Here is a 22,926-nt window from a genome sequence, read left to right as displayed (position 1 = left end):
TCCTTTAAAATCTTTTATACAACATCTTTAAGAGTTCCAGGAAAATGATCTTTAAATAAGAAAATTAAGAGATGTTTTAGTTGGGAATTAATATATTAACATATACTTTAAAATTGTGTGTTGTACAGAGATACAGAAGGTGTTTATATAGTGTCTATCACTTGTCTGCTGTTTTCCTGGAAGAATGTACATGCTTCTGGCTGTAAACAACTTATTTGCCTTTTGAAGCTAGAGAATAAATTGTGGCTTATTCCTATATTACCTTTTTTTTTAAACAGAATATCCTTTAAATAGCTAACATATGAACAAAAGAGTTCGACTTTTAAAAACCTGAATGTGTGCTCTTTGACATTCATAAACATATGACATATGACATATGAATCATTTGCTCTGTGTAGGGTCCTGTGATAAGTATTATTTGGCTGCCAGCCAAGTTTCATTTCTTCTACTAGGGATGTCAGGGCCACATAGTTGTGTTTATCAGGCGAATTTTATTATACAAAGCCTGTCAAACTACTTGCAGAATCCCACCGTCTACAAATTCTATCTTTGAAAGTGGTAAATTAGATGCCACCATTCTAGAATATCCGTTCCTATTTCATTAACAGTAAAGTTTATACTAATACAAAGTTCCTGTTTTTTTTTTAAAAAAAACTATAAATTGAATTAATCCATAGGCTAAATATATTTTTTAAAAATTGGTGGAAAATAATTTCTTCCATATGATTTGCAGCAGTAAACAGCCATAGATACGTCTTAACGTAGAAGATACGTTTTAGCAACAGCCAAAGTAGAGTTGTCTTTTTGCTCATTTCTTGAGTTGAAGATGAAAGCAGATGTCAGCAGGTGAGAAGGTAAACCTCTATTTGGCATGTTTTCTAGCTTGTCGGCTTGCCCTCTGTCTCTGTTAGGGAGACTCGTGCAGGATACTATTGATGTGAAGAAGATTGCTACTGTTGTTGAACAAGGTTTGGGATGTAGAGCAAAGCAAGGGATGATGTGCTATCACTGAGCACTTCCTCTTCCTTCCTCCTGCCCATCTTCCACTGTGGATTCTACTTCCTGTGCATTCCTGAGTAAGGTTAGAGTTCAGGAAGTGGGATGATTTGGACCATGGTCAGAGACATTGATGGCACCCCCCTGGGCTCACTCCAGGCAAAAACTTTTAAGGGAGAGATGGGTTTCATTATCTCTTCCTGGGTTTTTTTGCTATTTCTATTTTTCTTATGGCCCATTTCCTGCTCAAGGCTCCCAGAAACCTTACCTACCTCTAGCTGCCCCTGGTGACCCTGCTCTCTCTGAGCAGAGCCCCATCTCCCCCACCGGAACCTTCTGTTTTTGTATGTTTGCGTTCCCTTTGATGCACTAAACCTGTGTCAGATTGCTATAGTACTTTGTCTTTCACTTACCAGCACACTGGATATTAACTACTCTCACAAACTAATTCTCAGTAAGGTATTGGCCAGAGAGAAATGATGCCTATTTACCATGCATCAGTCACTTTACTAGATATTTCCCTTTGATCCTTTCTACCAACCTGTCATCCCTCTGTTATAGATGAGGACCAGACCTTGAAGTGCAGACAGGTTAATAAACTTTCCCCAGATCAACTACCTAGCAAGTGGCAGGACTGTGATTTGATTTCAGTTGTACATGATTTCACAGCAAACATAGACTCCCTTTCCTGGTTTAGTTATAGTTTAACCAAGGCTGCTGGGTTAATGATATAATTAACCCTATGATTTAACCCTATTGATAATATTTCTAGCATTCTTAGCCATTGGAATGTATATCTCAACCAGGGATCTTTATGGCACCTTCAAGTTGTATCACATAGGTAGTTGCCTAATTAAATGATGTTTTTAAAAGTTTAATAGCTATAACTAAGAACACTAGTTTATTAGCATTAATTTTTATATGGTATGTTAAAGTTATGAAATCTTCTTTCTTATTTTATTCTCTCAATGACATTCTGAGGAGTTAAGAGTAGAAGTGGGTAGATTAGACCAGAAGTTATTGTAGTAGTCCAAAAAAAATGATGGTGGCAATAAAAATAGAGAAAAATACATAGATTAAAAATATGTGTTGGGGGTAGCAGATAGAGGAGGCTGCAAAGAAAAATAAGAAAGAAATCCAGAAACGTGTGGTGGCATGGCCATACTGTACACTGGCTCATCCAACACCTCTGTATCCCCTTCGTATATTATTTTTCTGTGCTGCTGTGGCTGGAACTTCCCAGATACCTTGCAGCTAGAATTCTGTGCGACTTAGGTTCTGTCAAAGCAATGCACCCACTTGAGGCATGTGACTAGGCACAAATAAGGCAGTGAGGGGTAGCCATGTACAGAATCGACCTTCTGGCAAAACACAGTGTCATAGTTTCCTGGTGCTGCAGGAGCATCTGTTGTGGAAGTTCTGGCTTTCGGTACCTGTTGTCGTGTGGTACTTCTGCTAGTTCAGACTTGGGATGTGGTCAGACCTTCCTCCTGGCTCTGTGCAGCTGTCCTGTTGAACAGCCCAGCCTGACTCTCCAGGGTTCTTAAAGAGTCTGTTGTCTTGCTCTGCAAATAAGAATTGGTACTGGGGCTTCCCTGGTGGCGCAGTGGTTGGGAGTCCGCCTGCCAATGCAGGGGACGCAGGTTCGTGCCCCGGTCCAGGAAGAGCCCACATGCCGCGGGGAGTGGCTGCGCCCGTGAGCCATGGCCGCTGAGCCTGTGCGTCCGGAGCCTGTGCTCTGCAACGGGAGAGGCCACAACAGTGAGAGGCCCACGTACCTCAAAAAAAAAAAAAAAAGAGAATTGGCACTGGTCCTGCTATCATAAAGCCAAGAGAAGATGATGCTTCAAGGAGGCTAACTGTGTTTAGTACTGAGAGAATGGAAATTTTAAAGTATGTATTTATTAAATTTAGTGATATACTCTGTATAGTTCACTGTGACTCTAGCAAAAGCATGATTTCTTTTTGTTTTGGAGGAAGTAGAAATCAGTGACAATAAGCTGAAGAGTAAATAGGAGGTAGGGAGTGAAGACAGCTCATGTACACATCTCTATTGATAACTCGACTTCAACAGGGAATACAGCAGAGGTGCGGTAGTTGAGCAGGATCAGAGGTCAAAATAAGGTGGGTTCTTTTTTTAAAGATAGGGGATATTGGAGAATGTTTGATTGCTGATGGGAAGTATCCAGTAGAGAGGAGAGAGCAATGAGAGGCAAAGACCTGCGAGACCTCGAGTCAATTACGTAGTAATTTTAGTTTTAGTTTTCTTATCTATAGTTTTCTTATCTATAAAGTTTGGATAATAAGATCTTCCTCTTAGGAATTTTTGGGACTGGAATGAAATAATGTATCTGGAGAAATTTTAATGCAGTGTCTTGTACTTAGTAAGGGTTTAATAAATGTGGCCATTATTGTTATTATTACTACTATACTTTTGCTATTGTTATTGTCTTCTGTATACTTTAGAGTATTGTGAGTATGGAATCACTTCTGTCTCCAGATTTTACAAATCTTCCTTTCGGCTCTTATAGGCTGGCCCCGTTGCTGTCTTTTCATCACTTAATTACATTAGTTAAGCAGACATTTACCAAGCACCTTGAATGTGCCAAATATGCATACATCAGGTGTCTGGGATACAAAACTGAGCAAAGCTTGTTCTCTGCCTCTAAGTAGCATCTGGACCACTAGAGGAGAGGGCTAGGGGAAGCATGACTACCTTATACAAGTTTTATATTGTATCAGTCAGGGTTCTAGCAGGAGCAGAACTGCTAGGAGGTATGTGTGGGTGTGTGTATGTGTGTTGTATTTTTTCATTTGTACGTACATGCATGCACACACACAGGCAGGCACACATTTGCTTATTTATTATAGCTGGCTAAGCAAGCCTGAAGTCCACGGCCAGCAAGGCAGGAAGGAAGGATCGTGACCAGACGGAAACCCCACGAGCACACCTTTCTATCTTAAGGTCTTCCTAAAGCTCATCGTCATGGGTTAGCCCAGCTCTTCCGTTGAGCCATCTACCTTCTTATGAAGGACTGTGTTGAAGTGGGACGTATTTCTCTTTCATGTTCCCATCTTCTCTCTCATATACCTGTTGGACCTTTATTCTAAAGAATTAAGTTTATGATAAGCAGATTTACAGATTTATTCTAATATGTACTGTTTAATTTCTTGAATACACTCTAGCTGCATTTATTAGCAGATTTTATTTAGTCATCTGTGCAGCTAGTAGAAGTAATTGGCTGTCTGTGAATTAAGAGCCACATGCAAGCTAAAATGTGAATTCATTAGCTTTCAACTTTAGTTCTTAATTTCACCTGCTGTTTACTGCTCAAAGGAATGACAAATTGTATTTAAATAAAATGTATATTTAAGGAAGAACACTTAGCAACTGACAATTCTTTTTTACTTAAAAACTGCTTCTTAATCTGCTCTGAAAATTAAAGGAGTTGTGTTAGCCTGTGGTAACCACCGATGAACTGGAAAAGCTGCATTTATAGTTCTTATTGCCAAAGGAATTCGAGGCATTGGGTTAGTTAGTCCAACTCTTTTTGTTGCAAGAAGTTGAAACCAGCTCAGGTTTTGCAAAAAAAGAAAGGTGGGGTGAGGTGCGGGGGGCAGAGATTCTGATGAGGAGGAGGGAGATGCAGGTGTCCAGGCACAGAGGCGACCTACAGCCAGTGTGCTCAGGGTGGACGAGGACTTGGGGGGCGGGGGGATGAGGCAGCTCTCAGACGCCTGGTCTGTCTGAGGACCTTCCTGCCCTCTGTTCCTATTTCTCTCCAGAGTGTTCCTCACTCTTTCCTGGTTTCCTCTACTTTCTCGCATGCCCGTGGCCTGACCTGGTCACCCATGCTGTCACTCTGAGCCACCAGCACTAATTGACATCAGTTTCTGGTCTCTCAGATTAGGCTCTTGAAAGAAAGGATTTTCTTGGTCCTGTTTGTGCCCAGAGAAATTATGCATTGCCCTTTTCGAGAACTGATTTGCCCTTTAATTTCTACGTATCAGAACTACATTCTCCAACTTACCAGAAAGTTCTGTTCTAACCACTTCTGGGAAATGTGTGGTTTGGTCAGAAAAATCATGTTTCAAAGTCTCGTTTGATTCCCAGGTCAATGGCAAACAACCATTTAAACCCATGAAGAAAACGAACTCAAACACATTGCTTGAATTGCCAAGAATCTCTTCTTTTTTGCTGTGTATGTTTGTGCCTAGGATTCAGGCCAGGTGGGGACAAGGTTGCTCAGAGACCCTCAGTAGGGGAGGAGAGGAGACTTCAGGGGGATGGGCTCCAGTAGGAGGCCATGGAAGGGGCTCTGTGAAGTATACAGTCTCCAGAGTAGCTCTCTGTTTCGTGTGATGGGCAGAGGAAGGTTCCAGTGAGAGGAGACTGTGAGATTCCCCTGGGGCGAAACTACAGTGAGGAAAGGTCAGAGACAGTGATGCCTGTTTTGCGCCCAGGGGCCCCGGTCCTCCTGGCAGTGGCGGTGGGCAGTGGCAATCGTGGGCTCTATGTGGCAGTCACAGCAATTGGTATGGACAAGTCTTCCATAGGTCAGCTGTCCCTCAGCAAAACAGCTGTCTGTTCTCCTTCAGAAAGAAACTTCTAAGAAAATACTTCAGGTGGGACCCAAATCGTATCAGCAAAAATAGTTACTATGAACCAAATGTGGAAGAAATGAAAGATGACATTGAATTTCATATTGTTATTCTTGATTATACATGTTAGAATTGATTGGGGGAATAAGTGGCCTGGATTTGCTATGAGCCTCAGGTAGGTGTGGGAAGTGTTTCTGGGCATCCCTGGGGATCAGGCTGCTCCATGTCCTGCCCCTTATAGGAATCTCCACTCCCCAGGAGTTTTGAAAATTATAGAACTTTATAACTGTGACTTGGTTGTGAAATTCTGCCTTATCTCTCTACAGGTTTGTCCTGGATTAACTGGGTGATATTTGTAGAAGGAAAGTTCAGAGTCCCTTAATTTAAAAGTAAAGCAAACCCTATTTTCTTTATAGATTTTATTATACAATTAAGGTTGCATTCCTGGAGATAAAATCCTCCATGAAATAAAATTCAACACTTGATAAGGAAAGGAGTAATAGAGTAGCCATCCTGTAATTACTTTTCACCTCTTCTCCAAATTATAGCACAATTCACTATTTCCTTCTTGGTAGCTTAGGAAATTTCTATGGAATATGACCCCACTCTTTGCAGGTCCAGGAACTTGGCATCCATCCTCCTTAGATTTTATTAGTAGGTGCTACCCTATAGCACATATAATCACCTAAAAATGCATTCATTTATTTACTCCCCAAATGCTTATTGAGGGCACCCTCTGTTTCAGATACTCTTCCAGGTACTGGACACATCAGTACACAAAATAAAACTACCCTCGTAGAGCAAGATTCTGGCAATGCAGCCTGGACAATAAACATAATAAATAATAAATTATACAGTTTGTCATAAGTGCTGTAGAACCACAGTAGAATAGAATATGGGAGATGAGGAGTGGGAGATGAGCGCTGCAATTTAAATAGGAGGGTCAGAGTTGGCTTCACTGAGAAAGAGATGTTTGAACAAAGGCCGAAAGGGTGAGGAAGCCAGCAGTGTGGATGTATTGATATGAAGGAAGAACAGTCCTGGGAGATGGGGCAGCCAGTGAGAAGGCCTGAGGCAGGGGTGTGCCTGGCCTGGTCAAGGCCAGCAAGGGTCGAGGGAGAGGCAAGAGGGGAGGCAGGAAGTAGGAGAGGGTGAAAAGAAGGATTCTGGGGGGCCAAACCAAATAGGGCCTTGGAGGCCACTGCAAGGACCTTGGCTTTTATTCTTTGTCAAATGGGGAGCCACTGGAGGGTGCTGAGCTGAGGAGGGGGCATGATCTGACTCTGGTTGGTAAGGGACAAGGCTACTTTTATTCCGAAGGAACTGGGGGGTGGGAACAGCATGGCAAGGAAGGAGACAGGGCTCCAGGGAGGAGACTACTGTACACATTCAGGCAAGAGATAATGGTGGCTTGACCAAGATGGTAACTGTGGGGGTGATAAGAAGTGACTGGATTCTGGATATATTCTGAAGGTAAAGACCACAGGGTTTTCACATGACTGGGTGTGATTGGTTGAATTAAACTCTGTCTTATATAAAATAAATGGAATACCTAATTACTGTATTAAGTTCAAAATTCTCTATACTAAAGTTAAGTCCAGTGAGGTAGACCCATATTGATATTTCCTCTCTCTCCTTACATCTTGTTGGAAAAAATACACAGGTGACTTTAGCCAGGCTTGAATTTAATATTGGACTTTATAGAAATAGGTATTTCCATTCAGGATTTTAGAAAGGATTTTAAAAAATACTCACGTAGTTTGTTCTCACTTGCATCATGTTAATAGAAGGCTTGAAACTTCAGCCAAGTAGTCGTTCTCCAAAAATTTTTGCAATAACTTTCCTAAATGTGTGGCTGACTCATCTGCCATTAGGCAAACCAAGTCATGCTTTGTTGAATATTAAACTGTCAAGATATTAGAGGTGAAACTTGCTGTAGTAAACCTGGCGTTAACAACACTGATCGCTGCGGTAGTGTAGGTTTGTGGCTGCCATCACAGTGAGGGTCTCAGCACTGTTGTGCTGAGTTTTACTTCTCGCCCCATCATCACACCAGCAAACCAGGATGATTTTCACCAGCTAGTTACTCTGTCTTGGTATAGAGAAATAATAAACTTGAGGGTAAAGCAGTCAAAAACCACTTCATTGTTTTCAGAGGGCTAAGGGAATAATATAATCAAGGGGCTAGCAATTGGAAGCAATTATTTTTAAAGTGTTTCTACTACAGCTATTCATTAGGACTGGATAGATTTGCCATCCAACTTATTTTTCTGTGTACGTAGCATGAAATTTGAAGCATTTAATTTGAAGTGATGAGTAAAGTTCTGTTGACTATTTCTGGACATGGTCTTTGTCAGTCGACTGAGGAGTCTGGTCTTTCTTTAAGCATGACCCTTAGTAGTAATATTTTAAATTAACTTAAAAATCAATTGTTCCTATTATTAATATAACCTTTGCTTCTTTTGTAACATGTTTTAAATTCTGGGAGTCTGATTACATGCTCCACACTGTAGTTGGCGTGTCCTTGTCATCTGTTACTAAATATGTATATTTATGTGTTTTGAAAGCAAGTTTAAAAAATAAATCCTAAGGTGGGGAAACACAATCTGAAATAGGGAAAATTCTCTTATAGTTTGTCAGCTGGGACTGTGTGGTTGCCTGGTGAATGGAAGAGTCTTAAGGCGTTGCTTGGCCAAATGGACCATTCATTTGCCTCCCGTGGCTCGCTCTCTGAGAGTGGTTTTTGCTGTGGCCTGAATTTCATTTCCTTTTCCAAAATTTCTATACTACTTTCTTACTATTCAGAAAGCCCCAGAAGGCAAATGGGTTGACTTTTTGAAGATTATTCCTGGAAATCCAGTTAATCTCCAGAGCCGATTCCTCAAATCTTATTGGGTTGAGATGAGTAAGGACAGTTTCCAAGAGTGAGTGTTGACATTTTGGCATCTTATTACCATATATTCATGGGGAGGGTATTGTGATTAAGGTAGCCTGGAAGGCACTTAAGTGTAGACAGAAGGAAGGATTGATCAAGCAAGTGGACTGATGCTAGAAGCCATTCTATTTTCTGATGTGCTGTTAGAATCCTCCTATGGAAACCAGATGTTTTTGTATTGAGAAAAGCTGACGGGCTTCAGTCCAGTTTACAAAGGACACCATTTAGAGAAATTCAAGATTGAAATAGATACTGTTAACTTCTTGTTTAAAAAATTGCAATTTCCCCAAGTATATCATATTTATAGTTAGGCTGTTTATCTTCATCTAGGAAAACAAAAGCTGTTTGTTGGAATAAAATTTTTGAGTTTTATTTGTCAGTTAGCTCAAGCTTTGTCCCCTTGCAAGAAATTACACTGGATAAAGCGTGTGTCTGTGATGTGCTATTGAAAGGCTTCTGTGTTGGGTAGAAAGAAGGAATTCAATGGTAGTGCTTGTAGTACAGTATAGCTGAGAGGTGCTGGTAATCAAGGAAAGTAATAGTGCAGTTGGATGGATCATTTTAAGTAATTCATTTTTCCCCTTTAGTATGTGCATATATACTAGTAACTGAAAGCTAGTAGAAGAAAAAGGTATTAGTTATATAAATGCCAGATTCTTGAGAAACTTAATTATGTAAAAATGATGTGTATTTTTTTAGAACAGAATAACTTTATAAATTTTAAAATACCAAACTATACCCGAACACTGTAAAAATGACAAACAGGATAAAAAGCGAAACTGGACTATAATTCTGCTTCCAAGGAGAACCATTCTTAACATTTTGGAATGTCCTTTCAGAATTGTTTTCCTCTTTATATATATACATCCCTCCTCCCCGAGATTATATTGCATAAACTCATTTGGATTTCTTTTTTTCAATTAATGTATTAAATGTCTTTCCATTTCAATAAGTAAAGAAATATATCTTTGTTTTTAACTATACATTTTATTTGTTCATATTTAACCCCAAATTTATTGATGGACGTTTAGGGAATTTGCATTTTTTTAATATTATAAGAAATTCTGTGCTAAATATTCTTGTGTGCTTTTCTAGGTATTTTTTTCCCTTAGATGTAGAATTGCTAAATCAGGGGTGCACCATTAAATTCGCTGCCTTTTGCCATGCTGTCCTCCTTCAACATGTATTATCCCCACCAACAGGTGTTGAGAGTGCCGGTTCCCTCATATGTTGACCAGCACAGAGGATTATTCCTCCTACTTTTTATGAACCTCTAAAAAATTCTCTTTGTATTAATTTTTAAAATTTGAAAACCTTAAAAAAGTAAAAAAAATCCCCCATAATCTCACCACTTGGAAGTTGTGTGTGTGTCTGTACGTGTGTACGCGTGTATCTAATTATACAAGAAAAGAAGTAGAAGAACCTTCTTGGCCCAGAAGGTGTGTAGCTTTTTAGCAAACTACTTTGTTTTTGACAAGCAGTGAAATCATGCCTAACATACTAGCCTGCAACTTACCCGTTTCTCTTAGTAGATCATGAGCAAATGTGTTCTTCTTAATAGATCGTGGATTTATTCTAATGCCCTTCTTTTTAGTGACTTCATGGTTAAGTCCATTGTATGGGCGTTCCATAGTTTGTTCCCCCATAAAGAAAATTTTGGTTGGTTGAGTCAGCAATTCTAACCTCCACATTTTCCTACAAAAAGGCTTGCACAAGTATAAAGGTACATGCATACACACAACAAGGATATTCATTGTGGCATTATGTTTAATGATGAAAAATTGAAAAATACCTCAATGTCTGTGAGGAAGGGATGGGTTAAAAATATGATCTTGTGAAATGTTATAGTATTCAAAAATTTTAAATATAGTACATCTACAACTAACATGAAAAGATGCCCATGATTTATTGTGTATTGCAGAGCAATACATGCAGTATAAGCACATTCATGTTTAGACACTCCAGACAGTATATATACACAGATAGGTATTTAATGCCTTTTAAGTAAGTTGAAGTTTTGCAGTAAATTGTTAAAAGCTATTCTTTCTAGGGGTTAGACCTGATGAGCAGGGTTGGGAGGAGGGTGGGGAAGAATAGAAAGCTGTCCCTATTTTATTTTATACACATTTTTACTGAAATTTTAACAACCAGCATATATTTTGTAATAAATGAACATTTGAAAAAATGAAAAGTACATTCAGATTCTATAGGAATAGTGAAAAATAAAGTGTTTATGTGAGACTAGGTAGTCTCTGAGATTCCACCTGCTTAACAGATTATGAGTCCATGAAATCACTGTCAAGTAAAAAGTAGTAAATCTTTCTTATAGATACAAAATGTTTCATTCACAAAGTGGTGGAAGAGTGAGAAGAAAAGAGGAAGAGAGAGTAAACCATAAGGTCAGAATGCGGTCAGCCAGAAGCAGGAGTGGGCACCACTGATCCTGGTTCCGGAGGAACACGGAACTCAAATTCCTCTTCAAGAGGGCTCTAACACGTATTTAGAGAAGCATAGAGAAGCTATGGGGGCCTCAAACCTTCTGTTTTCTAGATGAAACATTCCCAGATTTCTCCCAATAAGATCCTTTGTCATCCTGATCACCCTGCTGTGTTTGTTCCGATTTGTCAATGTCCATCTTGAAATTTGACAACCAGAATCAGATACTACTGCCTTCCAATTTACAGTCTCGTCACTGTGGGATACAGTCAGATTAACTCTTCCTCATGCAGGAGACACTTTTTAAAAAATCTAGACTAAGATTATTCCTAAACCTCTGCCTTGTATTTTCTCCTCGAAATTCCTGGTTAAGAGTTTTGCTGTTTTTCTTCATTATTTGCCACCTAGGGCTTCTAGATTTGGGGCATTTGTTTGTTTTCTCTGGTTGTCTTCTATTGTTGAACCCTTTGCCTCCCCTTGAGCTGTTTCACAGAGAAATTTCTCAGATTTCCGCAACTTTTCTTTTAACAAAAATATCAGCTCATGTGAGTCACATCATTAATTGATATCAGCTTCAAGGAAGGAAGCTAACTCGGCCCAGGCCCTGCAGATCACCAGAAGGGTTTCCTTTTGTCACCAGGGCATTGTGCAAATTGGCAAAAAAATAAGTAAGAGTGCCCTCTCTAGGCAGATGAAGTACAAAAAGTTCTTCTCTGGGTGGATGAATTAGAAAAATGTCCCTCTTCCATGGGTGAAGTGGCCTGGGGACCTGGCTTGAGTGGGGACTGGATTTTAGCTGATCTTTCTTGTGCACAGGGTATAACAGCACAGCTACTTGCAATAGCCTGGCTTGTCAAGCACCTCGTCAAGCTGCCTCTTTGTGGCACCGTTTCCCAGTTTCTGGTCTAGGCAGTTCTTGGGGAAAATATTTTCTACACCAGTTACTCCTGGTTTGGTTCTTTCCTCCTTTTTTTTTTTTTTTAATCAACAGGACTATCGAGGTATAATTTGCATGCCATAATATTCATCCCATTGTAAGAATACAGTTCAGGGATTTTTGATAAATTTATAGCATTGTACAAATCACTACAGTGTAGTTCCAGAACATTTCCATCATGGCAAAAAGTTCTCCGGTGCCCGTTTGCAATCAGTTCCTGCTCTCAACCCCAGCCCCAGGAAATCACCGATCTGCTTTCTGTCTTTATGGATTTGCCTTTTCTGGAAATCTCATATAAATGGGCTCATATCTTCCTTTAGCTGCTTTCTTCTCCTAATCTAATAGGGGTTCAAATTTAATTGGGGTTTATATCTTCCTTTTGCTGCTTTCCTCGGCTGATCTGCTGGAGGTGCAATGGCTGCATGCTGGCCCTGCCCCCTTTTATTGCTCCTCCAAACCCTCACTCATCCCTTCCTTTCCATCCTGCCTCAGCATTCAAATGTGCTCTATTACCTCCCATCTTAGAGCATTCTCCTTTGTCCAGCATCCGACCCAGCCACCACCCTATTTCTCTGGGCCATTTCTGAGCCCATGTCTCAAGATTTGACTTCATATACTTGCTCCATTCTCTTCTCTCCTGTGTACTCTCCTTTTAAAAAATATTTTTAAATATAATATCTGATATGAATAAAAGAACATAAAAAGAAACTGTAGGGACTTCCCTGGTGGCGCAGTGGTTAAGAATCCGCCTGCCAATGCAGGGGACACGGGTTCGATTCCCTGGTCCAGGAAGATCCCACATGCCATGGAGCAACTACGCCCGTGCGCCACAGCTACTGAGCCTGCGCTCTAGGGCCCGAGTGCCATAACTACTGACCCCATGTGCTGCAACTGCTGAGGCCCATGCGCCTAGAGCCTGTGCTCCGCAACAAGAGAAGCCACCACAATGAGAAGCCTGCACACCACAACAAAGAGTATCCCCCACTCGCTGCAACTAGAGAAAGCCTGTGCACAGCAACAAAGACCCAGCGCAGCAAAAAATAACTAAATAAAATAAAAATTTTAAAAAAGAACATGTAATATACATATAAATTTAAAGCATAGTGATATAATGAACATCTATACCTGTCACCTACTCCTTCCACCAGCCTTACAAACAGTGCAACCTATGACTCAAAGTATCTAAAGTCTCTTGCTCACCTCTACACTTTTTCTCTTCTTTGATCGTTTCTAACTCATTTTAATTCCACTTTTAAAAAGGAGTCTGGGCTAAAGAGTCTTTGAAATTCATTACATTGCTAAAATTTCCTGATTATTATTGAGAGATTAATTTTATGTTTAGAATGTATTATGGAAGATTTATAGCTTACATTGTTGAATATTACCATAATTTATTTTATTATGAAGTCTCAGCTAAGAGCATGACATACAATTATAATATCATTTCTATAGGAAGTTTATTCTACTTTGTATTAATTTGCTTTAGATGCTGGCTTTTTTCCCTAAATTTTCGGAGCTAAAAGCTAAACTTTCTGTAATGTTCTCCCTCAGCCCTCCTCTCTTTGGATTGAATTCATTTAACCAGTCCAGTTGACCCCAAGGGAGGTATGGATGTCAATTATTGCTACAACTTAATACTAATGACTACTTAAATATTTAATTACTGTAACACTTGACACTTAGGGAGAAACTATTTATAATCATCAAAACCACGCCTTTGTTTTCATCTTTCATGCCTGGCGTTTGGCATATTCCTGTTGTAACATCGCTGGGAATGAGCTGCTCTAGAGGTGGAAAAAATGCCTTCCTCTCTCTTCCACCTCCAGGCAGAAGAAGTTGCACTGAAAGTGATTAGTGATGGATATTTTAAAAATTTATAATTATATTAGTCAGTTTTCCAAACTACGTTTTTATTGAAAATTTATTGCATTTTAGAAGTGTGAAATATTTTCTTATTCCTTTCTATTGAGTATCGATGTCATTTAAACAGTTAGCTCTTAAAAGCACTCATTTTTCTTGGACTCTTACTTTGCTTCATTAACTAATGCATTCTAAGAAAAATGGTAACTTTTTAATGGGTTGCAAGTAGACCCAGGTGGCCGACCATTGTCCTGTGGAGCTGGGGCTTGGTCTGGCAGGAACACCATGGAAGATATTCTCTTTTTCCTGACAAGTGCAGGCCAAGGAGAGCAGGGAGCTCAGTTTAGGGCTCTGTGTTCATGTGAAACATAATTCCAGCCAAGGCAATCCTGGGGCACAAGTCATCCCTATGCTCGGGAAGAATACATATGTGAGCAGGTCCTGTGACTCCCAACACACAAATACTTCAGAATTTTCCTTTAGTCTGAGAGTTTCTAGTCATTAATACCATGCTTTGCCAGTCTCTGCTGTTACTGGGCCCACATATTCTCATTTTATTCTGAAGATGCTGTATGTTTATGGCTTTAGCTTCTATTATTCTAAATCTGTTTGATCACATGCTTTGTGCTTTTCCTCCTAACTAAAACTAAAAAGAAACAAATAAGCGTATCCTCTATTTAAGTGGGCGAGTGAAGATTTACTGACTATGTACACTGACTTCATGAAAGGGAGAGACCGTCTCTGGACCTGTGAAATGTCACAGATGCGCATATTTTGAAACATACTCCACTGATGAGTGAGGCTCTGGGTTGCCAGGTAGTCTGGTTCTTCTTTGTATACTTAGGACTTTAACAAGTTCACTCCAGACCTCATTTACAGTGCCAGTCACATTACAAAATCCTTTTTCTTCTTTAACTTTAGTCTCCTTTTTCAGTCATCACAGTCCTAAAATCTGAAATAACCAGTTTTTAATTCCTTGAGGTTTAAATTCCTATTTGTCTTAAACTTTAATCACCATTGCATTTAGTAAAAAAATCATAAGAAAAATTAATATGACTTTTTAATTGTCATACTAATGAAGGATTTCATTAAGATCTTAACTGCTATAAATAAAGGATAGCAAACAATTCTTCATTAGATAAAGAGTGTGGTTAAGATCAGTATTCATAGTCAAAGATATAAGGCTTGATTTTATATGTATAGCTCTCTTTATTAAACATAATCAGCATGAAATATTTAAGAATTTATTTACTTAATTGAGTTTTCTCAGTTGTAGAAGAGAAAAAAATAATGTTTTAAATTTTTAGATTGTTTTAAGTCTCACGCTTTCAAGGCTTCGAAGTTTTTGAACATCAGAAAGGCTTTTCTTGTGCTTGCGATGCTTCTTGTTTGCGTTATGACAGGTGGTGCATCAATTGTGCATTACTTTGTAATGTCAGTTATTTTATTTCTGTGTGACTTCTTTCCCATTTAAACTATAAAATCTTCAAGATGAACAGGGACAGCAGAGTCTGTGGTCTCTCGTCATGGCCATCTGCACATAGTCATGCAAAGCTGATATTTTGGGTGACTAAGAATTTTTGCATTTCATTTCACAGGTGGGGAGCATTAAGCGGGAAATGGCCTTCACATTTCAACCAGAGGACTTAAAACGTGACTCTAGTAAAAAACTGTCTCATCAACACTTGTTCCCCTTGGCCATGGAGGAGGATGTGAAAACAGCAGACACCAAAAAAGTCAACCGAGCCCTTGACCATGAAAAAGAAAACACTCGCTCCATCTGTCTCCTTGAACAAAAACGAAAAGTTGTTTCTTCCAATATTGATGTTCCTCCAGCAAGGTAAGGGACCGTTAGACCTTATATGTGTCTGCTCCAGGAAGTCAGTGGAGAGCATGTATAGTCTCCGGCGTATCTCTCTAAAGTATAGACTTAGGAAGGTTTTTCTGCCAAGAACATTTTTCTGTTGCTTGTGTGAAATAGAGCAGGTGGCCATGCTCTTCAGAACTGACTCTGAGGCTATAGTAGATGGAACTACTGTGGCTCTAGAAAAGAATGTTTTATTAGATTTTGGCAAATGAGCAACAAAGAGCAAAAGAATAAATATAAAAAATAAAAGAAACATGAAATGTATGACTGAGCATAGCCAATTAAAAGCAAGGATACTCATATCTTTTGGTCAGGTGTTGGAGAGCTTTGGCTGTAGGGCAGATTCAGCCCCTGGCCTATTTTTGTTTGGCCTGCCAGAGAAGAATAGTTTTACATTTTTAAAGGGGAAAAAAAGTGTAGAATATGGGATATAGATCATAGATGGCCTGCAAAGCCTAAAATATTTATATGTGACTCATTACAGAAAAAGTTTGGTGATCCCAGGTTTATATCATGGTAATCCTTTTAAGACAGATCTAGCTTAGAACTGGGCCAAAAGGGTTTATCTGAAATATTAAAAGGCTTTTATTACATTGTAATTCTATTTAAACCACATCCAGCGCCATTGAACCAAAGGACAATATTATGGCAGAATGGCAGTGGAATAGTAGTAGAATATACATGCTAGACCTTTTACTTATTTTCTTGCCTGTGATTTATCTCACCTAGAAAGTAAGTTCCATGTTGGCTGTGATTTCAGTCCATCTTGTTCAGTGCTGTAGCCCTAGTATTAGAACCATGTTGAATTATATATTAAGGGCTCAATAAATATTTGTTGAGTGAAGAAAAGAAAGGAGATGCTGTAGCATGAAAACTTGCTTATTTTTAATATGTGAAATATATTTTGTTACCAAAACCCATCTATAATGAAACTTCATAAGCAATTGTTTGAGAAGTTCTGCGTTTGTTTGAGTGGTTTCTGATAGCTAACTAGGAAAATAGTATCTTTGGAAAAGGAATAAATGTTCCTTTTCTACCGATTCACTTTTTGTAATTAGAATTTCATTTCTTTTTATATGAAATCAAAAGTATCTTCTCTAGAGAAATACATATTTTTCTATTCTTCTACCAAATTTGTCAAACTTTATAAGATTATAGGCCTCTTTCTTTTCCTTAACTTTTAATTGAAACTTTTCATATATTCATTACCTCTGTTTAACTACTTGGAATTATTTGCTTTTCTCATTTTTTTCATATAAAGTACATGCTGAATTCTTTAGGATTAGTTCTTTTAACTGGGGGTTCATTATGAAATGTCTTATCATGCCCTGAACCTGGTAGGCACCTCAATTCATATCTGTTATTTGGTTGACTCATAGGTAAAATGACATGTAATTTGAAATGTGAAGAGCTATGGTTTTATTTTTTTCCTAGGCCTGTAGGGCAAGAATTAGACTTCCCAATATTACATAGTTTAGGGCCAACTTGCAATTCTGTAGAACTTACTCTACATAAAATTTTCATTAGACCATTTTATATGTTGAAAGACCTGGAATTCATAATTTTAAATTGTCATCAGTTGTTTTAGGTATATCTTTATTCTTTAATTTTTACCCACTTGCAGTAGTTTCTGGGGAAAATAATGAAGAGAGGAAGAAGAAAAATGTTTTCTTCCTTTTCTGGCTCTGTTGTGTGGAATATTCTTTCTTCCCTCTCAAATTCACTGAGTGCACTTAAAAGTCAAGCCAGTGTTATTATGGAGTTCTTTAAACAATGTTGGGAAATTAATTGGAAACCCAATTAATGTGCAGCAAAAATTCCCCAATGACAAGGTATAGCTTAGATATGTTAATCTATTATGGGAAAGACTAGTTAAAGCTTCATTGTTTGAGATCGCCACTAATACACTTATTTTCATTGCTATAGTAAGAGTTTAATTATCACAAATATGCCAACAGTTGGTGAAATAAATTACTCTTTTTTAAAGTGATGATGAAGGAGTCAGAAATTGTGGAGTTCATCTAACTCTCCACTCTTTCTGTTCTATTTTCTTTTACTGTTATCAAGTTATCTTGTAAATGTAAACTTTCCACTATCATCTAAATAGATCAATATTTTGTTTTAAAGAAACTCCTTTACCTGACATGTAGAAGGATACAGGATTTTTCTTTTTGTTTTTTTTAGAAGAAATAGTTATATCTGTTGGCAGTACGTAAATAATGAGGCTTGAGTAAGTCTACAGGTATACGGGAATATTGGTATGAGTAAACCTATATATCTATATCTTATATAGTATATCATATATAACACACGTGTATTATATATACCCCATATATATATTCTATATCGCTATATCTAGCCACATGGTTATTGCAACTTATTACTTTTCTAAATCCAGACATTATGTATTGGCCAGCTCTTAGAAGGGCAGGATAACGATTTTAGCTGAAGAGAGTATGACCGCTGCAGAGCTCCTCCTTGGTTTAAAGTCAGTTCTCTATAATCTTTCTCACTTTATATTTTGCTTTATTGCCACTGTAGCTAACAGGTTTTTTGTTGAACTTCACTTTCTGTGGTTTGTAAGATGAAATATGAAGTTTTTTTCTATGGTTTGTGTAATGAAAACAATGGGTATATTTTATATGTTTTTTCATATCCCTAGAAAGTTCTGAGAACCACGCCCCCCTTTAATTGCTGTACCTCACTGCAATTAAGCACCACTGATTTCATCTCCATTCAATAGACATTTATTGAGTACCTGCTATGAACTCAGTACTCAGTAACAAAGTGAATGAGGTAGGGTGCTAACCCTCTAGGACCTTACTATCAGACAGACACCTAAGTGGTTAATATCAAATAACTTGCTCCCTTCTCATTAGAACTGGGTGAATTTGTATGTCATGGAGAATCTCAATGTTAGGAAAGTTGTTAGTGTGACACAACTATTTAAAAACCTAATTTCCTTTTATTAGTATCTTTTTCAAGATAGGGATAAATGGAATAGAGGAGGAACTCTGTATCTGAGATCTGCATTACAAAATCCCTGTTTCTTTACCCATTTTCTGAGGACCCACTTAAGAGCTGCTAGTTTCAGGAAAACATAAATTTAAGTAAGTTATTAATCCAGATGTGTCAGGCTGGGTCATCCGAGAAGCAAATGCCAAGATAGGATTGAACGTGCAAGTGTTCTATTAAGATAAACACCTGGGGTCAGTGGAGGCAGGGAAGGCAGGAGGTGCAAGTCCAACTAAGGTGCAGGTCTGAGCCCAGTGAGGGAGAGGGGTGAGGGAAGGCTGGATGGAAGTGTCTGAGACTGCCTCACAAGGCCACCGGGACTCCTGCATTATATTCATTACATGAGTTATATTAATGCAAGAGAGTCCACTTACCCATGGGATGTTGCTTGATTGATTTCAGGAAGAAACAGTGTTTTTTTTCTTTTTTTGTTTCCGGTGGGGGGCAGGCAGGGGGTGGTGCAAGAGGGGTGAATGCATTATAAGGTGAGGTCCTCAAAATATCCCTTGAATTATTCCAGGTTCTTCAGGGGAGAAAACTAAATAGGAAGAGCACAAGAGTATGTAAGAGAGCATGTGAATGAGCAGTGTTCGTCTTTGCACCTAAAGATCTATCATTGACGGAAAAAAAATTCTTCCCAATTTTAAAGATTATGGAGGAGGAATAATTTGGTGGGGCGTGAGGTGACCTGTACGAGGCGTGTCAGTGCTAACAGTGGGGACAGCAGTCTTTAAATGACTGATCCCTCTCTCTGAAGGTTTCATCCCTTATTCATTTAATAATGTCTGGTTATAAAAGATAACAGCTCCCTCAGAAAGAGACTGTGAATTGAAAATGAGGAGTTACTAATTATAAACATGTTATCTTAAGTATTTTTTAATCTTCAGGGAAAATACTAGCTTTAGTGATCTCTATGGCGAGTTAGGAAAATGAGCTTTAAGAGGATAAGGACAGGAATACAAAGAGACGGGGGTGTGAAGAGTTGAGCCAGAATGAGAATCCAATACTGTAGTTTGGCCCAAGAAGTGAATAGGAGGCCAAGGTCAGTAAAGACAAAGGCCAGTCAGAGATTTCCTGTGGGCAGAGCTCAGTGGTGCATTAGCCAAGACAGTATTTTAGCCTTAGTGGAAAAAGATGATGAGCCTGGGCCCAGATAATCAATGAAACATGCCCAGTTTAGTGGTGGAAGTTTGGGGAAAAGAAAGAAAGATTTGAAATCCAGAGTAGGGAATTTAAAGATTTTTCCAGGGATGTAGGTTGTAGAACTAGTCGGAAGGAATTGTTCAATTCTTGGGATGTGTGCCAAGCTATTGCAGTAGCTCGAGACTTCTGTGCATTGGCCTGACTGAATACCGTTGGTAACACCAAATTCTTTCGAAGTCCAAGTAATGCTCATTTCAGTGTTTGACCTGTCCTGATGGGTAAACTCGGCATGTTGGTAAAGCCTGTAAGTACCAGAAAATAAAACATAAAGGACTCAGGAGATCCACTTTTGGAGGAGAAATTTTCTACTCATTTTAACTCTGCCTGGTTATAGGTAAGGATTGAGGTTTCTTTTTATTTTCCCATATGGATATCCAATTCTTACAATTGTTGGACAGATTATCCTTTCCCCGTTGCATTACCTTGACATCATTTTCAAAATCAACTGACCATATATGTGTGTGTCTAGCTCTGGACTCTCCTCTGTTCTGTATCTGTGTGTCTATCCTTATGCCAGTACTACAGTCTCTTTTTTTTTAACATCTTTATTGGAGTATAATTGCTTTACAGTGTTGTGTTAGTTTCTGCCGTACAACAAAGTGAATCAGCTAAGGCATACATATATCCCCGTATCCCCTCCCTCTTGCATCTCCCTCCCACCCTCCTTATCCCACCCCTCTAGGTGGTCACAAAGCACCGAGCTGATATCCCTGTGCTCTGCAGCTGCTTCCCACTAGCTATCTGTTTTACATTTGGTAGTGTATGTATGTCAGTGTTACTCTCTCACTTCATCCCAGCTTACCCTTCCCCCTCCCCATGTCCTCAAGCCCATTCTCTATGTCTGTGTCTTTATTCCTGTCCTTCCCCTAGGTTCATCAGAACCATTTTTTTTTAGATTCCATATATATATGTGTTAGCATATGATATTTGTTTTTTTCTTTCTGACTTACTTCACTCTGTATGACAGACTCTAGGTCCCTCTTGATTGCTGTAGTAAGTCTTAATAGTAGGTAGTATGAGTATGCCAAACTTGTTCTGCTTTTTTAAACATATCTTTCTAGGTTTGCTGGATTTCCATATAGATTTTAGAATATTCAACCATTCTCTACCCTTCAAAAATTTGGAATTTTAATTGTTATTACATTTGAATCTATAGGCCAGTTTAGGGTGAATTGATATCATAAAAACATCAAATCTTCCAATTTATAGATAGAATATGTCTTTACATTCACCCAGTTCTTTTATTCTTCTCAGTAGCATTTGTAGTTTTTTTTTTTTCTTTTTTTTTTTTTTCTCGTGGTACGCGGACCTCTCACTGCTGTGGCCTCTCCCGTTGCGGAGCACAGGCTCCGGATGCGCAGGCTCAGTGGCCATGGCTCACAGGCCCAGCCACTGCGCGGCATGTGGGATCCTCCCGGACCGGGGCACGAACCCATGTCCCCTGCATCGGCAGGCAGACTCTCAACCACTGCGCCACCAGGCAAGCCCAGCATTTGTAGTTTTCAGTGCTTAGATCTTGCATTATTTTGTTAACTTAATTTGTAAGTACTTTATGTTTTTAGATACTGTTCTAAATAATATTATTTAATTTTTTTGGTAATCCTCTTTTTTATTGAGATATAATTGGCATACAGCACTGTATAAGTTAAGATGTTTTATTGAGATATAATTGGCATACAGCACTGTATAAGTTCAGATGTACAGCATAATGATTTGACTTACATCATGAAATGATTAGAAATCTAGTGATTATCACAATAAGTTTAGAGAACATCCATCATCTCATATAGATACATTAAATAAATATAAAATTACTTTCCCTTGGGATGAGAACTCTTAGGGTTTGCTTTTTTAACTTTCATGTATAACATGCAGCAGTGTTAATTATATTTATCATGTTGTACATTACATCCCTAGTACTTATTTATCTTATACCTGGAAGCTTGTACCTTTTGACTGCCTTCATCTAATTCTCCCTCCCCAACTACCTGCCTCTGGGTAACCACAAATCTGATCTCTTTTTCTATGAGAGAGTTTGTTTTTGAAGTATAATTGATCTACAGCACAATGTTAGTTCTTACTACATGACAGAGTGATTGAATATTTCTGTACATTTCAAAATGATCACTGTGATAAGTCTGGTTATTATCTGTCACCATACTAAGACATTACATAGTTTTTGACTATATTCCCTACACTGCATATTGAATATCTGTGACTCATTTATTTTGTAACTGGAAGTTTGTACCTCTTATTCTCTCTTACCTATTTCTTTCCTCTTCACCCCGGCCCTACTCTGGCAATCACCTGTTTTTTTCTCTGTATCTATAGCTATTTCTGTTTTGTTATGTTTGTTCATTTGTTTTGTTTTCTAGATTTTACATATAAGTGAAATTGTACAGTATTTTTCTTTCTTTGTGACTTATTTCACTTAGCATGATACCCTCTAGGCCCATCCATGTTGTCACAAATGGCAAGATTCCATTCTTTTTTATGGCTGTGTAATATTCCAGTGTGTGTGTGTGTGTGTGTGTGTGTGTGTGTGTGTGTGTGATATCTTCTTTATCCATCTGTCTATTGATGGGCACTTATGTTGCTTCCATATCCTGGCTAGTGTAAGCAATGCTGCAATGCACACAGGGTGCATATATCTTTTTGAATTAGTGTTTGTTTTCTCATCGGAAAAATACCCAGGAGTGGAATTACTGGATCTTATGGAAGTTCTATATTTAATTTTTTGAGGAATTTCCATACTGTTCTCCATAGTGGCTGTAACAGTTTACATTCCCACCAACACTGCACAAGGGTTTCCTTTTCTCCACATCCTCACCAACACTTGTTATTTCTTGCCTTTTTGATAATAGCCATTCTGACAGGTATGAAGTGATATCTCATTGTGGTTTTGATTTGCATTTTCCTGATGATCACTGATGTTGAGCATCTTTTCATATGCATGTTGGCCATCTATATGTCTTCTTTGGAAAAATGTGTAATCAGTTCCTCTGCCCAATTTTTAATAGGGTTGTTGGGTAACTTTTGATATTGAGCTCATTGAGTTCTTTGTTTATTTTGGAT

At 38.6% G+C, this 22,926-nt stretch overlaps 1 protein-coding gene across 1 annotated transcript in view; it reads left to right on the top strand.

Annotated features, from left to right (window-relative positions):
• ZNF704 (zinc finger protein 704) overlaps positions 1 to 22,926 on the top strand; it is a gene marked incomplete at both ends in the record, with an annotated part of 211,632 nt that overhangs the window by 30,235 nt on the left and 158,471 nt on the right. The window contains one exon of the mRNA XM_079722793.1: positions 15,365 to 15,606. Within this exon, the coding sequence (XP_079578919.1) occupies positions 15,365 to 15,606 (242 nt within the window). The remainder of the gene's footprint in view (positions 1 to 15,364; positions 15,607 to 22,926) is intronic.

The sequence above is a fragment of the Hyperoodon ampullatus genome, assembly GCF_949752795.1.
Source record: "Hyperoodon ampullatus genome assembly, chromosome: 17".
Lineage (NCBI taxonomy): Eukaryota > Metazoa > Chordata > Mammalia > Artiodactyla > Ziphiidae > Hyperoodon > Hyperoodon ampullatus.
This window is presented reverse-complemented; position numbering and strand designations above follow the sequence as displayed.